Raw genomic sequence first — 18261 nt, forward strand, 5'->3', positions numbered from 1 at the left:
CGGTAGCCATTTGGAATGTGGAAGGACAGTGTTATATTACTATATATATAGTAATATTATATATATATATATATATATATATATATATATATATATATATATATATATATATATATATATATATATATATATATATATACGTGCGTGTAGGTACTCTTGAGAATATATGTCTCTTCTTCATGATACTATATTTTTTCTTCTTCAACAACGATTTCCTACCTTGATGATATTATTCATTTTACACGACAATATCCACACTATGTTAATTGAACTGCACACATTACTTTTTCGTTCTTCCATTATATTATAATTTTAAGTATTTTCTGTTACCCTTTATATTTAATCGCTGCAAATTTAAGGTTTTCATCCAACACAAGGAGTGCTCATAAATCCAACTAAATTGAGAGCGGAAAGATGAAGGAGAATATATATATATATATATATATATATATATATATATATATATATATATATATATATATATATATATATATACAGAGTATTAATGAATTATACTGACAAAGTGAAAGATGCGATTCCTCACAACAAAATAAAAGAAAAAGTTCATATAGACCTATGGGGAAAAGTGCACAGTTTCAGAGCTAGGGCTGTCAAAATTGCGAAAAAGCTTGATTTCAACAGGTCCTATTTCGAATTCGAGAAACTGCGGATGGTGGTTCTTATCAGCGTAAGGGAAGTCACGCATACATAATCCAAAAATGCATATTTCATCGTTGTTCAGTAGGTGTACTGGGTATTCTCTACAGTGACCTATTCTCAGATATGCTCTCAACAGTGTTTTCAGATATGCCCTGATTACAAGGTGAGTCCAAAGTAGGCAAGATGTAAGACTTGACAACAATGGATACCTAATGCTTAGGAGAGAAGTCGGAAGTTTTAGGAACTGGCAGCTCTACGATTTTTGTGCTCGGAATAACGTGTGCTGCGATGTAATTTGTCGCGGTACATTTCACGTGTTTTTTTTTTTTTTCACTTATAAGCGTGAAAGTAAACATCGAGGTACGCTTTTTCCCAAATACAAAAGACCGTCCAACTGGTGGTCCTTAATATTGTCCCTTTCGAGACGAAGAGGCGTATCTCATTTTTTTTTTTTTTTTTAATTTTTCAGGAGAGAATTTTAAAGTGTTTGCAGTATTTCTTCAGTTTACAAATTACGGAAATGATTTCAACTTGCGTAACTGCAGTAAGGACAACTCTTGTAAAGTAGTATTGTAAGCTTCGAATATTTTAAACATTAACCCCTCATTTGTTTACAAAAATGAGATACGCCTCTTCGTCGTGTGAACGAAATCAGTTGCGTGGTGATTCTGCTGAGTTACGCCACCTAGTGAAGTTATGGAATTGATATCTAACATAGAGTATAGGCTTTTATTTTAGCTTTTTTTCTTTTGGTCATGATATACAGATTAATATTGGGAATATTTATTAGTTTCGTGCTATATTTACGTGCAAATATCCCAAAAACAATAAAGCAAAAAAGAACAAAATTCTCATGGAATGAATATCTGAAATTACAAGTACTGTTTGAAGTTTCTGTTTAGTTCCAAATATCTAATATTCTTTTTTAAAAAATGTTTTTATTTTTTAACATAATAATTGAAATAAAGAGATTTGCAATAACTCAATACTCATGAACACAAGCATTTTTTGACTGTTTTTTCAGTGGAACAAAGATTCATAAAATAATACATGGTTACCCTTAACAGTGGGTTCCTGTACAATCCTGACACGTGCAGTTCCGTGAAAGAAGGAACGTATTGTTTGAAACTGATGGAGTGATATTCATCTTGCAAATGACTGGTATTAAACATATTCACCGTTTTCGGTTTGTTCAAATCAGGGTGTAGGTAGCCCCTTTTCAAATTTTCCGGCAATAATGAGACTCCGTGCGAGGAAATCTTGACAAATGTTTCGAAATTGTTTCCATTCTTCGTCCATCTTCTCCCACTATTTGTATTTCCCGGCTTCCCTACTTATCTTTGGCAACAACTGTACTTTCTTTCTTTTCCAACGCAGTTCTCATGACTTTTTCTGATATACTTAAAGTATTTAAAACATTGTCTTACATACAGGAATCTGATTTTTCTGTTTGGAGATGAAACAGTAATTACTCATTGATGTAGAATCACCTTTCTTGCAAGTCGTTTAGTTAGTGTTTTCACGGTTTACGTACCAAAAAATGTGTTCACCTTGCCTTTGGATGTTCTTAATTCCGTAGAAATCTTAAAAACAAAAACAAAAAAAAACTACTTCACTTTCTGAGAACGAATTACATTTCCTACCTAGTTTTGTACAGGTAGTAGTATTGCATCTTTGTTTCAAATTTTAACAAACCCTTTGAAGGCAAGCATAAAAAAATGCTAGCTCGATTTATAATGATGTTAACACCTCCCCTTTTTTGTATTATATATATATATATATATATATATATATATATATATATATATATATATGTAGTGGTGGATATTTAATAACTGTACAGGTATGTGTTACTTTAAATCTTCGTTCCTAGTTTAAACATATTACTGACCTGGCTAAAATAGTGTGTCCGTGCATATTGTCACAAAGATACAAACACAGCTTCTAATCTGCATACAAAGACTCTATTCGCCTTACTAAACCATAAACATTACATGTTCTTGTGTTGTTGTATTGGGCCACATTCAAACCTTGAACACCTTCTGGGTGAACGTAAAATGCTAAACATAAACAGTAGATACAGGTTTAAGATTTGTCACTTATAAAACTCATATATATATATATATATATATATATATATATATATATATATATATATATATATATATATATATATATATATATATATATATATATATATATTTGTGTCACCTAACTCATTAAAGTTGAAATGATATATATATATATATATATATATATATATATATAAATATATATATAAATATATATATATATATATATATATATATATATATATATATATATATATATATATATATATAATGTTATTATAAATGTAACCAAAACCATTGTATGTTACATGTGTTCACACTGTGCTATCGAATCGTAAGAGTGAGGGATCTTATCATTGTTGATATCAGAATAATCAGTGTGACAAGCTTGTGACGTGAGGTCATACATCTAAATTAGATCATGTGAATGGTAGATAAATTGATTCTGTCGACTATTATACGTTCCACAGAAAGATGGGTGTAATTTTATTACTGATTTCATTCTCTATAGGCAGTACTAACTGTCATATCACCTTTACAGTTTAAATCAGTCAGTGCATAATATTACTAAGGTATTTTCCGGATCTTTATGAATTATATATATAGTATTCCACTTCGAAATCAGCCGAGCTATAGAATAAATTTGAAATGTGGAACCATTGCACTAATGTGTATTAGATGAGAAATGCTTAGAATATTAGCACTAGATAAATATGTGACCGTTTTAGAATGCAGAAAATAGTTTTATAGTTTATATATAATCACATTATTATTTTTCATAAGTAGAAGCTTTGCTTTGTATATACTTAAATACAAACAAATTATTTGCTGAGCAAAACAATATATTCACATAAAAAACTACATACGTGTTACAGTTTCGCCAACTAACACGTATGTAGTTTTTTATGTGAATATATTGTTTTGCTCAGCAAAGAGTTTGTTTGTGTTTAACATTATTATTATTATTATTATTATTATTATTATTATTATTATTATTATTATTATTATTATTATTATTATTATTATTATTGTTGTTGTTACTAGCTAAACCTGAGCTCTCTACACAGCGCATTATTCACATATGAGCATGAATCTCCTTGTCATTCCTCACAACATCTGTACATGTCCGTTTACATGCACAAGTGAAAGACGTCTTGATAAAAATCGGTTAGGGGTACCGTAAAGGGGATTTTTTTTCAATATCTCGCACCGTTTGCAAGACTGAGCCTACTTTCGGGTGGAGTTTCTAATTCATGTATGATCAGTGTTTTCTTTCTTTTTGCATGCAGTACATAATAAGCCGAGAAACACCACATTTGCGAGCGCATTGCCTAATTAGTATATCTACGAAGTTTCAGACTTCTACACTCGTTACAACGTGTGTTCTACCACTCTGAATCCTGTTATTTTAATTATAACCACTTATATATATATATATATATATATATATATATATATATATATATATATATATATATATATATATATATATATATACAGACTGTTCCATAATTCGTGTTATTTTCTACAGCGCTGGGAGAAGATGAAGTTTATACACTATTAATGTAAAATTTGGCACTCTTATTGAGAAATATCTGAATTTTTCGAATTTCTAAAGAAAATAAGAGAAAATTGATGTTTAGCCCCCCTTTTAGGGGTGTAAACACGAAAGTTCATTGTCCTTATGGGAGATTCAATGTTAAATTTTAGAAACAGTTTTCTCCAATAATTATTCGTGAAGATTTTCGAGCAAATGAGTTGTGTTTGTTGCAAAATGCAAAAACACTCATTCACAAAGCTAGTAAAGCCGTCTCAAACATTATTTTGCGAAGGTCCCCCTTTTGGGGGGCAAGGGGCGTAAAAACGTGGTGAGTGATATGTTACCAAAATCCCAAAATTTATTTTCGGAATGCCAGTAAGCGTGAGATTAATCACAAATGTCACAGAATTAATGCTCCAATGCCCTTACATGTAAGAGTGACTGATAATGGGGCTACAGCCCCCTTTCAAAAATAAAAAATCACCATAAATATCCTTAGTAGGGACATACGAAAAGAAGGCATTTTTGTTAATTAATGTGAAATTTGGCGTCATTGTATCAAATAAGTATGCGTTTCTCAAGTCTGGAATGTTATTTTGATAACGCACCGCCTTAGGGGGGCACAGGGGGCGAAGTACTTGATGATGGATCTTTATAAAAATTCAAAATTTTGTTCCGGAAATACCAGTGAGCGTCAGATTTTTCACCACTGTCACAGAATTAATATTCTAATGCTCCTTGCATGTGCCAGTGACTTATATGGGGCTATAGCCCCCTTTCAAAAATAAAAAAAAATCACCATAAATATCCTTAGTAGGGACATACGAGGAGAAGGTATTTTTTAATTAATGTAAAATTAGGCGTCATTGTATCAAAAGAGTATGTGTTTTTTAAATCTGGAATGTTATTTTGATAACGCACCGCCTTAGGGGGGCACAGGGGACGAAACATAAAATGATGGATGTTTATAAAAATTCCAAATTTTATTCTGGAAGTGTGAATGAGTATTAGATTAATCACAAATGACACAGAATTAATATTCCGATGCTCCTTGCATGTGCCAGTGATTGATGTGGTGCTACAGCCACCTTCCACAAACCACCAAAAATCACGATAAATATCCTTAACAGGGACATACCAGAAGAAGCTTTTTTTCTGTTGGTCGATTAATGTGAAATTTGGCGTTATTGTAATAAAAAGTTAGGTATTTTCCAAATCTGAAATGTTATTTTGGTAACAGGGGACAAAGGGCGCGGTTGGGAATTTTTGTCTTTGGAGGGCACAGGAGCCGAAGTATAAAAAATCCGAATTTTATTTTGGTAGTGCCAATGAGCATGAAATTAATTGCAAGGCGCACAGAATTAATGTTCCTATGCTATTTCCATGTACAATCCGCAGCAAAGAACCTTCAACATGAGCATGTAAGTTTATTGTGAAACTACGACTAACAGCACAAGGAATCAACATAACGTCTAAGTGGCATGAATCACGCCAGGAGAAACCTCGGCGTCCTCCCCTGCACACTTATTTTGCAGCAAAAGACTTTGTCGTTTCACAATAAACATATATGCTCATGTTGCAGGTTTTTTGCTGCGGACTGTACCAGTGACTGATATTAGGCTACAATCCCCTTTCATAAAACAATAGAAATTCATGATGAATGTTCTTATACGCAAGGACCTACTGCAGAAGATAAATATTTTTCATTATTAAAGTGAGATTTGGCATTATTGTCGAAAAATGTTTGTTTAGAAAAATAGCTAAAGCGACAATATGATAATGGTCATGTGTTGATCTCTTTTAGTGGCGTAAACTCAAAATTTGATTGGCCTAACTGAAGTTTCAATGTAAAATGCGGAAAGCAGTATGCTCTATATTTATACGAATTTTGCTGTAAAGTAGCAGCTTCAGGTAGAAAATACGATACCATTCCTCTTCTTCCTCCCCTTTCATCTATGATGGTACATGCGTTTCTAGTTTTATTACGCCAAACCTCCAAATTAGGGAAGATAGACAGTAAGAAAAATTCAAACTTTTCGTTATTTCCCGTGAGCGTCAAAATATTTGGAAATATACCAAAATTAATGCTTAGAAGCTACTTCCATGTGCCAGTGACCACTTTAGTGATTCAATTCCCCCTTCCCGATCCCAAAATCATTTAAAGAACCACACCACTTTGTTTTATTACCTTCCATGCTTCTCTCTGGCCTATTCAGAATGCATGCTAAGAGATGTATGTTTAAGAAGCACTAGAACACGTCCGAATCATTTGTTGGCATCCCACTGTAAGCTGATTTTAAGCAATGTCAACAAACTTTTGTTTATAAAACACCCTCTAATTCCTGACTCAACTTCTTGTTCATGTGTGCTGACAACAGTTTCAGACCTTTTCTTATCGCAATACACCAACGATTTACGAGTTAACGTGTTGACAGTTCAATAGGATTTCGTGTCTGTAATCAACACCTGGGTTAGATTGACTTCTTCGGAAATGGACATTACATAGTAGGTGAATAGACTGGCTTAATCAGTTGATAATTACTTGTCGTTTCCAGTATCCTTTAAGAGTGCATTCATACTGTAGTGTCCTTCGATCATGCAGTCTTTAACTCAGGATCAGCGTGCTAATGTAATTGAATGGTACATTTTATCAGAAAAATCTGCAAGAGCAACAAGATCCCGTATAGTTAAAGAACTCAGATTAAAAGTACACGATATGCTAATTCACCATTTGTACAAACAGTTCCGCAGCAATTATTTTCACACTGCCCATCTTGCATCTAGAAAAAGTGCAGGAAGAACTCCAAGTGTATCTACAGAAGAAACAAAAAGACAGGTGTTGTTATCTGTTACTAGTTCACCGCGGAAATCCCTTGCTCGTCGAAGCTTAGGCTTAAATATTAAGAAATCTACGCTACAAAGAATTTTAAGAAACTTGAAGGTAAAACCATACAAGGCCCGAATGGTTTCTGAATTGTGTGCAAGTGGTTATGGTGATCGTGTTTATTTCTGTAACTGGTTTATCGAAAAGTTAAATGAAAACCCTATGTTCTTATTTCAAGTGATGTTTTCCGATGAAGCAGAATTCTTCTTAAATGGTTCTGTGTCCTCATCACATGCAAGATATTGGTCATCGATACAGCCGAACGTGAGATCAGAAGTGTCAATGGATAAACGAGGAATAATGGTTTGGTGTGGTATAACTGCGACTGAGGTGATATGGACCTTTCTTTTTTGATGAAAATGTAACAACGTCATCATACCAAAAGCTACTAAGAGAAAAAAGTATTTGCTGAACTTGATCGTTTAAATTTAGGTCAAAGTGATGAATTATGGTTTATGCAAGATGGAGCGCCAGCGCATCGCTCAAATACGACTATAAATCTTTTGAGAGAGAAATTTGGGGAACGGATTATTTCTATGGGGTCAAGTGTCGAATGGCCACGATGAAGTCCGGATCTTACACCATGCGATTTTTTCTTGTGGGGATTCCTAAAACAAATTGTCTATACCAAAAATCATGTAACAGTGTAGAGGACTTGAAACAGAGGATTGTCCACAGTATAGAGATGATCACTCCAGATATGTTGGAGAAGGTGTTCACAGTTTCTTTAGTAAATCGCATTAATTTATGTCTTGCTCGTTCAGGAGGGCATGCCGAATAAAAGTAAGTTGATTTTATGGGTTTTACACTTAGGTTAATGATCTTTTTAAACAATTAGTAATAGTAGAGCTAAAAAGAGTAGTTTCCAACAAAGAATAATTTCCAGCAACTGATTCTTATTCCTCGGGAAACATTTGTTTCTATTACAACCATGTGTCCGTGTGTATTACGTCTGCAGTACATACGAGTAAGTTGTATATGGAAAGTTGGATAATACGGTTATTGTGTAAGAAGTAATGAAAATACATGCTTTTTCTTTTTACGAATAAAGCAAACAATATTGAAACTTAAAGCTCATTTTAATTTTTAAGATCTTACTTTTCATTAAGATTTTTTTTCCTGCTACGTTTTCCATTGTCATTTTGTGTTCTATTTCGAGATGGTTCTGCTTAAGTGTGTAGAAAATACGTAGGTGATTTGTGTGTGAGATTTCCTGTTATAAAAAGAGCTCTAATTGATTTTTAAAAATATAAAATTCTTTGATTATATTCCAGTGATACCATAACAACAAAGCTATATGCATAATCAGTTACACTGACAGAAGTTATTCATTTACAGTAATTTCCAGGTTTATTCTATTTTTATTTTGTTTTGCAATAATGACAACTTACGTATTAATTATGACATATTTATTGTGAATTTTTGTGATTTTTGGAACGGGACGGTAGCCCATATAAGTCACTGGGACATGCAAAGAGCATCGGAATATTAATTCTGTGACATTTGTGATTAATCTGACCCTCACTGGCATTTCCGGAACAAAATTTGGATTTTTTTTATAAAGGTCTATCATCTGATGCTTCGCCCCCTGTGCCCCTCTAAGGCGGTGCGTTATCAAAATAACATTCCAGATTTGAAAAACGCATACTCTTTTGATGCAATGACGCCTAATTTTACATTAATTAAAAAAAATACCTTCTTCTCGTATGTCCCTACTAAGGATATTTATGGTGATTTTTTTTTATTTTTGAAAGGGGGCTATAGCCCCATATAAGTCACTGGCACATGCAAGGAGCATTAGAATATTAATTCTGTGACAGTGGTGAAAAATCTGACGCTCACTGGTATTTCCGGAACAAAATTTTGAATTTTTATAAAGATCCATCATCAAATGCTTCGCCCCCTATGCCCCCCTAAGGCGTCGCGTTATCAAAATAACATTCCAGATTTGAAAAACGCATACTTATTTGATACAATGACGCCAAATTTCACATTAATTAACAAAAATACCTTCTTCTCGTATGTCCCTACTAAGAATATTTATGGTGATTTTTTATTTTTGAAAGGGGGCTGTAGCCCCATTATCAGTCACTCTTACATGTAAGGACATTGGAGCATTAATTCTGTGACATTTGTGATTAATCTCACGCTTACTGGCATTCCGAAAATAAATTTTGGGATTTTGGTAACATATCACTCACCACGTTTTTACGCCCCTTGCCCCCCAAAAGGGGGACCTTCGCAAAATAATGCTTGAAACGGCTTTACTAGCTTTGTGAATGAGTGTTTTTGCATTTTGCAACAAATACAACTCATTTGCTCGAAAATCTTCACGAATAATTATTGGAGAAAACTGTTTCTAAAATTTAACATTGAATCTCCCATAAGGACAATGAACTTTCGTGTTTACACCCCTAAAAGGGGGGCTAAACATCAATTTTCTCTTATTTTCTTTAGAAATTCGAAAAATTCAGATATTTCTCAATAAGAGTGCCAAATTTTACATTAATAGTGTATAAACTTCATCTTCTCCCAGCGCTGTAGAAAATAACACGAATTATGGAACAGTCTGTATATATATATATATATATATATATATATATATATATATATATATATATATATATATATATATATATATATATATATATAAAATAGTTTCTAAGTAACACTTTACTTGAATTCGTTTTGTATCCTAATAACTGTAATACCTGTTCTTCACACATGATTTATGAAAAATATTTAAATCCCTTCTCGTCTTATGATTTCTTCTCGTCAATGAAAGTGTAAGTTGAAAGATCCATAAGATAATATATCTTTGGTATACTTTTTAAACTCCCCTTTCCAATTAAAATACACCTGTTAATAAATGTGACAAACTAAAGACTTTGAGGATGGAATTATATTTCAAGTTTAATTTAAAGTCAGTAACTCGTTTTCCGCAGTTCGATCACAAACAACAGACACAATATATGCCAATATGATGAAAAGAAAATATAAAAGTTGCAGCCCCTCCCCTAAAGCTGGAATTTTCGAAAATGCTTTATCACGTATCCGCTCATTTGTAATTAGGAATTATATAGAGATTTTCGTCCTCCTAACTTGAGAGGCTCACCATTTTTCTCATTCATTTTGAACCTTCTACTCTTTTAGGACAATCCTTTTATCCAAAGTGTTGATTGAAGCCCAGCTCGAGAAAGATGTTAAATATATAACAAAATTAATTTTAAAGTTTCCCTGATGATGAAGAAAAAAGGATGTATAAAATGTTCCTTTCGTCTTAAAACGGGAATATAAAAAAAAATTCTGAGACACGTTCCTACTTTCTTTTAATGAAGAGTTTATATGTTGAGTTTCATCTCTCTAGCTTCAGGCATTTACATGGCATTCTGTTCTAAATAAAACTAAAGAAATAAAGTTTTCTTTATCTTTCATTGGCATAAGCATTGAAAAAAAACTTATTAATTGTTCTCATAATAAAAGGAGTTTTTTTTTGGGGGGGTAGAAATTTCATGCTTTTACATATATTAGTTTCACCTCTATTATCAGTAAATCAATTTGATTCTTCCATATAATAGTACATATTGCCGTTGTCCCCTTCGAGGAGTAAAATTTTCGAAGACCCTGAAACACGTTTTTATCTTGTTTTTAAATAAGAATTTATGTCACGAATTTCACACCTTCAACTTACGCAAATCCTTGCATTAAGGAGTCTTTTTTGGAGTAAACAATGGAAAATCAAATATTCCAGAAACTTCAGTAGAAATTCTAACATTATAGAAATATCGCCTATTTCCCTCTTAGGAGAGGAATTTTCGAAAGTGTTCCAATATTGCTTTTTTTTTTATTTTGTAGGAGTTTACTGAAATTCATACCCCAGACTTAAACGTTAGGCACCTTGTAAATAAAGAAAACGAAAAGTTAGTATTATTAAAATTGTTACTCTTCTCCCTCTTAGAAGCAAAATTTTCGAAAGTGCTTAAACGCGTATTATCTTATTTTATTTAAGAGTATATAAACCGAATTTTACATCTCCAACTTAAGCAAGTTCTCACATTGTGAAGAAATAAAGAGAACTTTTAAAATTATTGAAATTGAAATTCTTTCGCCCTCAAAAATAAAATTTTTGAAAACTCAGGGATACCTATTCCTTTGTTTCTGGACGCTCAACATTTTGTGCATAAATAACGAGAAATTTCAATATTATAGAAATTGACCTCCTTTTTTTCTTAGAAGAAAAAACTACTGAAACACTGAAACACAACATATTCCCTTACTTCTATTTAGGAGTTTATAAATAGAATTTTGCATCTCCAACTTAAGGAAATCCCTACTTTCAGAACCTTTTGAATAAATGAAGGGAAATTTAGATATTATACAAAATGATCCAAATTTATCTTCTTAGAAGCGCAATTTCCTAAAGCACTTAAACACGCATTCTCTTATTTTTAAGTCATAATCCGTATTTTATATATCCAATCTAAGCAATAGAATTTTGCATCTCCAACTTAAGGAAATCCCTACTTTCAGAACCTTTTGAATAAATGAAGGGAAATTTAGATATTATACAAAATGATCCAGATTTATCTTCTTAGAAGCGCAATTTTTTAAAGCACTTAAACACGCATTCTCTTATTTTTAAGTCATAATCCGTATTTTATATATCCAATCTAAGCGAATCTCCACGTTTGGCACCATATGAATAAATAGAGGGAAATTTGAATATTATTGAAATTACTCTCTTTCTTTTCAGAGCTTCATTATCAGAAACGCTGAAATATTGTTTTCTTATCTTTATTTTTTTATTTAAAGTGAATAGACCAAAGCACAAACACAGACCTCGAAGTTAAATGAATTTTCACGTTCGGCACTTTCTGGTTAAAGAAAAGGAAATTTGAGTACTTTTTTTTTCAAAAGTTCCTTTCCTACTTTGTGAGTGGAATTTTCGAAAACAGTGAAACATGTGCTCCCTTATTTCTTATGAGGAGTTCAAATACCGAGTTTTGTATCTAGCGCTAGGAACTCGTGAGATACACTTTATTAGAGAAAATTTTGAATTCTCTTTACCCCCTTAGGATGGGTGTTTCCAGAGGAAAAAATATTCCTTGCTTTCGTAACAAAAGCAATATTTTTTCTAAAATTTCACTTTAATTCCTACAGTAATATGTCCTGAACGATGATGACTCGCCCACTTCTATTCTTTTATATAGAAGTACTAGCATCGCTTACCCGATTCACTGGGTTAAAATAAAAAAGCACAAATTAAATCCTTATCTCATGTGTTTGGTACCCACGAAATATGTTGTTTTTGTTTCTAGTGGCATGGATTTAAATGGCATCGGAAGAATCACTGTTCATCTCAGCAACCCCGAAAGCTTGGATTCGACACTTATATAGGCTAGGTCATTTTCGATATTGTTTAAATGTCTCCCCCTCCCCTAGATTGAACCGTGAAAGCGATATAATGGAAACCATCCCAGGCCTGAACCTCATCTATGTTGAGACTTTGATAGAGATCGGTCGGGGGGTTCGAGAGATTAAGAGTCACAAACATAGACACTTTCAGTTTCAGGATATAGATTGTAGATTAATAAATCATATGCCTTTATCAGCGGCTACATATATTTCATTACTTTTTATTTTCCTTTGCTCTGATACGGTTCGACGGACGGACAGAGTTGTTCCCTAAGGCTTTACATAGTTACGCATAGTATAGTTTGGAAGTCTAAAATATATCAAAATTATTGAAATTTCTCATCATTTTTTTTTAAACAGAACAAAGTAATAGATCTAGTAATGTAATAATCCAGAATTTCCATGTTGGTGGATTGGAATAAAGTGACTAGTCTATTAGCTAAAACAAACTGGAACGGGATCATTATGCCTCTTACTCAAACCACTGTGTAAACTCTTGCTGATAGTCGGCCACCAAATGAGGTTGTCGATTGTTGTCAACTGTTTACGTAGTCTTTTGTCAACCGAAAATTTCCCCTGACAAGGGAGCCCACACTTCACTGCACACTCGAGTACAAGCTCTAATATATGTATAGATATGCAGAGGAACCAAAAATTAAAAAAAAAAATAAAAATCGATGAGCACACATATGCATAATAACTGAAGAGCATAGTAAAGTTTAACATACATAGTAAATCAAATTACCAGTTACGTATTACACATCTGCGTTACATATTTTTACAACAGATATTAACGACAATAATTTCTTCATTAAGAGCTACGAATTTCTACAAAAATCAAGGATATAGTACGCATGGAAAATTACTATCAAAGTTACTTGTTATAGTTAAGTACTATATTGTAAACTAACTGTAAATTACAATTATACTGTCTTACACATGTATTATATCCGTGTTTGAAACGTAAGGTAGAGTAAATAAAACAGGGATGGAATGCCTAATTAAACATATTTCCGCGATACTTATATTTAGTATTTTTTTTTAAATATATAATAATATCTTGTAAATGTCCTGTAGTATAATATCTTCAAATGCTTCCATATTATTACTATTATTATTATTATTATTATTATTATTATTATTATTATTATTATTATTATTATTATTGAAATGAAATGAAATCTTTCAGTTTAACCTCCCACGTTTAAGTCCTTCAGGCTAAGGGAGACGATGATTGAAACAAATTAATGATGATCAAAGAATTGGTGGAGTGAAAAAGTGGGAGGAAAGATAAGTACCCCAAGAAAATCCGTGGACACAATGTTCTTCACCAGAAACTTACTTTGGCGGGGATCGAGCCAAGGACCCCACGCAGTAGAGGCAAGCGCTCTGCCAATGAGCCATCGTGTCCCCTATTATTATTATTATTATTATTATTATTAGTAGTAGTAGTAGTAGTAGTGCTAGTAGTAGTAGTAGTAGAAGTAGTAGTAGTAGTAGTAGTAGTAGCAATAGTAGTAGTAGTTGTTGTTATGTAGTAGTAATAAAAGAAGTAGTTGTAGTAGTAGTAGTAGTAGTATCATTTTATACAAATTTCATTTTCGATGTCAGGTGAAATCATGTATTCTACCATAGAATTTCCTAAGTTTTACCATGATTTAAAATAAATATTACTCTCAGTGAAAATATTTTTTACAGCTACAAGTGTGTGTTAATTAACAAGTAGGAGTGTCAAGTGCATATCAGGTCAAGAAGTTTGGTTTGTATGGTGTGACACTTTATCAATTATATTCAAACCGAAAGTGGTAGTACATTTTACCACTTTTGGTTTTAGTAGGTATATTAGAGTAAGAATACAATATGCTATTGGAACTTTTAACTGGTTGCAGCAAAACGCTTCTCACTAGCTATTGCCTTTTTACTCCATAGAGATCAATTAAAATCGGAAGTGGTTGACAACTTTTGGGAGCTGATTCCTGACACCAAGATAAGACAATAAGTATAGACCAACCTGGCTGCACAAATGCTTTCGGAGTTATAGGCTGCCGAAAACATGAAAAAATGAACTTTGAAGGTCCATAGCTAGAAAACTGTGGGACCTGGGAAAGACTTCACTTAGGAACTAATATGTGCCCTATATAAGTATCCATGTTTCAGAATCCTACGGTACTCGTTAAACAATTGTTTTAGAGGGAATTTGGCTATAGGTACATAATTTGAAGTACTCACAACCTGCCTCTATAAAAATAGTTTCGGAAGTACCGCAGGATTCTGAAACCTGTATTTTTGGATAGCGCACATGTTGGTTCCCAAGTGAAGTCTTGACCGAACTACGGTAGGTCCCATAGATTTGGAGCTATACGGACCTTTAAAATTATATATTAAAAAAAATGTTTTCTGCACCCTAGAGCTCCGAAATAAGCATTTGTGCACCCAGGTTAGTGCGCCTGGATAAGACTGCTGTCAGGAATCACCTCCCAAACGTTGTCAGTGTTGTTTCGGAACACTGTGTATACATGGAATTTATTCTTGGGGCGGTTATTTGATTGCAGAAAACTTTTTTTTTTTTTTTTTTTTGCAATGTAGATATTATCCGTTTTTTGTTCTATAGTGAATAAAGTCAAAACCATAATTTGTGTATTCCTACCACTTCCGGCTCAAATATCATTCATCATCGAACTCGTTTCCTAACTGTTAACCCTTTACATCCCGGCCAAAATTGACGGTGATCTGTCAAGTTGTTTCTTGTGACTTCCTTTTTTGTCTTCCAGACAGACGGACACATGGACAGACTTTGCATATACATAAAACAGTTTCGGCAAACCAAACACTTTAGAACTAACTACATCAATGGTTCAGCGTCACAAGTTTGCATAACGTATTAGTCTATGACACCAGTTTAAATTTAACTCAAAAATGATGGCAGGGAAAACGTGTCTCCTGACTGATTTTATGTCCGGCTCAACCATTCTGACCAGCAAACTCACACAAACACAGATGTACTAACAGCCATATAGAGTAAGACACAAGTATAGTCTCAGAGATCCATGCAAACTCATGCTGATGGGCCACAGGTCGCATAACACGTGTGTCTTACGCCTTATGCCTTTACGGTATCATGAAGACAAAGGGAAGCATGTTTACCATTTTGACATACATCATCAAATTTTATTCAGTAATGAAAAGCATTTTAATACCAAAATACAGTATTAGGTCAAATATGTTTCCGAATTCGAGATATCTGTCCAATAGTTGCTGCAACGAAGCTTCTATTTTCTCGATCTATGCGTTTGCTTATCCGAACACTCCCTCGAGATGCCTGAAACGTTTTCCACGAAATTTGACATGGTTCGAGAGCGCGTGCTGAGTGTCGTATGCGTCACATGTCTCTATCGGACATACAATTGAGGAATAATCACCGAAATACGGGATGCCTATAGACGTCACATTTGGAAAGTATTTGTCGCATGAATTATCATTATAAACAAATGAAAATAGAATTTTCAGCATTAGAAATAGATCAAATTGTTTTGTTCTGCTAACACAATTTTTCAAAGTCATTATTCCTTTTGCTGATATACCAAATTCACTATTTACATGCCATGTTGTTTCATGGAAACGATTGATGCATTAAAAATTCTATGGATAATCAATGAAGATCCATAGCTTTGCTCCAAATTTGCAATTAATGCATACCTAGTATAAGTATTAATTAGCTTCAAATGAACGACTGTTTTAATGTGTATGTTATTGATATTATATTTTATTTATAATTGTTAATTGTAGTGTATAATGTACGAAAAAAGAAAACATATATAGATCTACTTTATTTAAGGTGGTATCGAATTCAAGGTGGTAAAAACATTCCTGTGCCACTTGGGGAAAGAGTAAAACAAGTTGGAGGAAGCCTTTTCATAGTCAGTGCTACGGTTGAAGATAGCGGGCGATACACATGTGTCCTCAACAATAGTGTTGGTACAGAACGAATCTACACAACGCTTACAATTAACGGTAAGTATGTTTTTCTGTTTTTATCTTATGTGTTTCACTATAATGACAGTATGTGCTCAATACTAAGAATGCATGCCAAAATATATTTTAAAAAGTAACTCAACAGAACACTGTACTGGACAGATTGCAAACAGGGACATTCCTATATGTCAGTGTAAAACGATTGTAATTGAATCGATGATTGCACAAAAATCGTAAGTCACATTGCTTTTTCTTTTCTAAAATTTGGTTTATGAACTTTTCCTATTCACTAGGAGTATACACAACTTTATGAATAGGAATAGCAAGTATAGAAGGTATTACGTTATAAACCAAAGGTGAACCCCCGCGAGCTTCCAGTGGGTCCGGAAACTTCCCAAACTTCTACGCATATTTGTACCTTTTCCTTAATAGAAGTATATACTTGTTTAACAGAGAACTATTTGGTACAGCATACAGCTTTGATTTTACACTTCACCCACACTCTCTTCTTATTTATAGAAACAATATCATTCTCTATATTTTTTCTGATAATGTAAGTGTCTATACTTAATAATTACTTATCGTCTTTCCAGATGTAGAATAACACCGTTTCAATACTACATAAACGTAGTAACGTGTAGTATTGGAACCCCGTAAAGTTTGGATCCCTGCTAATAAAAGTTTCTGGGCGTGCGTGTAGTGTAAACACAACTTTGAACTATAAGTAGAGCACAAGAAAAAATTGCAGTCCTGGATTTAAACAGTTTTTTCTTTAATATTTCATAGAAAAAGTTCTGAATGTAATTGGTTCTTGCTTTCTTAGATGACATGATTTGCATTTGACAAAGGAGTTTCAAGTTATCAATATTTATTGCTTAACAGTTTATGAATAAATTGAATGTCATCAACTATTTTTTCCCTTCTAGTTATCGTATCTTATAGTTATTAACTAACAGATTGAAGTGATCTTGACATTTTGGATTTAAATTTATATATCACGACTGACTATATGTCACGATTCATTTCTCCTTTTAAAGTAGAGAATTCAGCGTGATAAAGTTTCCTTTACGTAGTTGTGAGTGGCGATAAAATTTTGTCTTGATTTCCCTTATGTTTTTATTTGTAAACCAAGAAGGATACTTTTTATTGAGTTTTATTTTGTGTACTATAAGCCTATCTAGCCTTTCGTAAATATTGCTGTAAATTGGTCAATTGCATTAGGCTGTAGGTCCACGTTTCATATAGCCTAGAAGCTAAAGGATTAACTAAAATACAATATATATATATATATATATATATATATATATATATATATATATATATATATATATATATATATAAAGGTGGGCCATTTATTCTTATAAGCTTTTGTAACTTTTAAACTAATTGACAACAAAAGCTGAAATATTATACCATACAAATATTGCCAGGGTACATTGCTTGGCATACTCTGTAATAGCACAAATATAAAAGTGTTGCCAACACATTTTTTTCTTTTTTTTACAGTATATTCCAAATAGCACTACGTCAGATTATTACATTTTTCAAATCTATATACAGTATAAAAATAAACCATACAATATTACACTTATTACTCAGTGTTGCAAGTTAAGGGCGTTACAGTACCACAAACATCGAAAACCAACCAAATTTTTGGAGGATTCTACAATAGTAATAACATCAAGTAAGACTGAGGAGGATAATGCACATCCATACTG

At 32.8% G+C, this 18261-nt stretch overlaps 1 protein-coding gene across 5 annotated transcripts in view; it reads left to right on the forward strand.

Moving 5' to 3' along the window:
- The window catches only part of LOC145688072 (cell adhesion molecule Dscam1-like), a 1774182-nt gene that overhangs the window by 1240779 nt on the left and 515142 nt on the right, over positions 1-18261 (forward strand). For all 5 annotated transcript variants that reach the window (XR_014131839.1, XR_014131838.1, XM_081761792.1 and 2 more), the window contains exon 11: positions 16407-16582. Coding sequence is in view for 3 of the 5 variants with exons in the window: in XM_081761792.1 (XP_081617918.1) it covers positions 16407-16582 (176 nt within the window). In the remaining 2 variants the exon portion in view is untranslated. The remainder of the gene's footprint in view (positions 1-16406; positions 16583-18261) is intronic.

This window comes from Thermobia domestica, chromosome 6 (genome assembly GCF_964235325.1).
Source record: "Thermobia domestica chromosome 6, izTheDome1.hap1.1, whole genome shotgun sequence".
Taxonomy (NCBI): Eukaryota; Metazoa; Arthropoda; class Insecta; order Zygentoma; family Lepismatidae; genus Thermobia; species Thermobia domestica.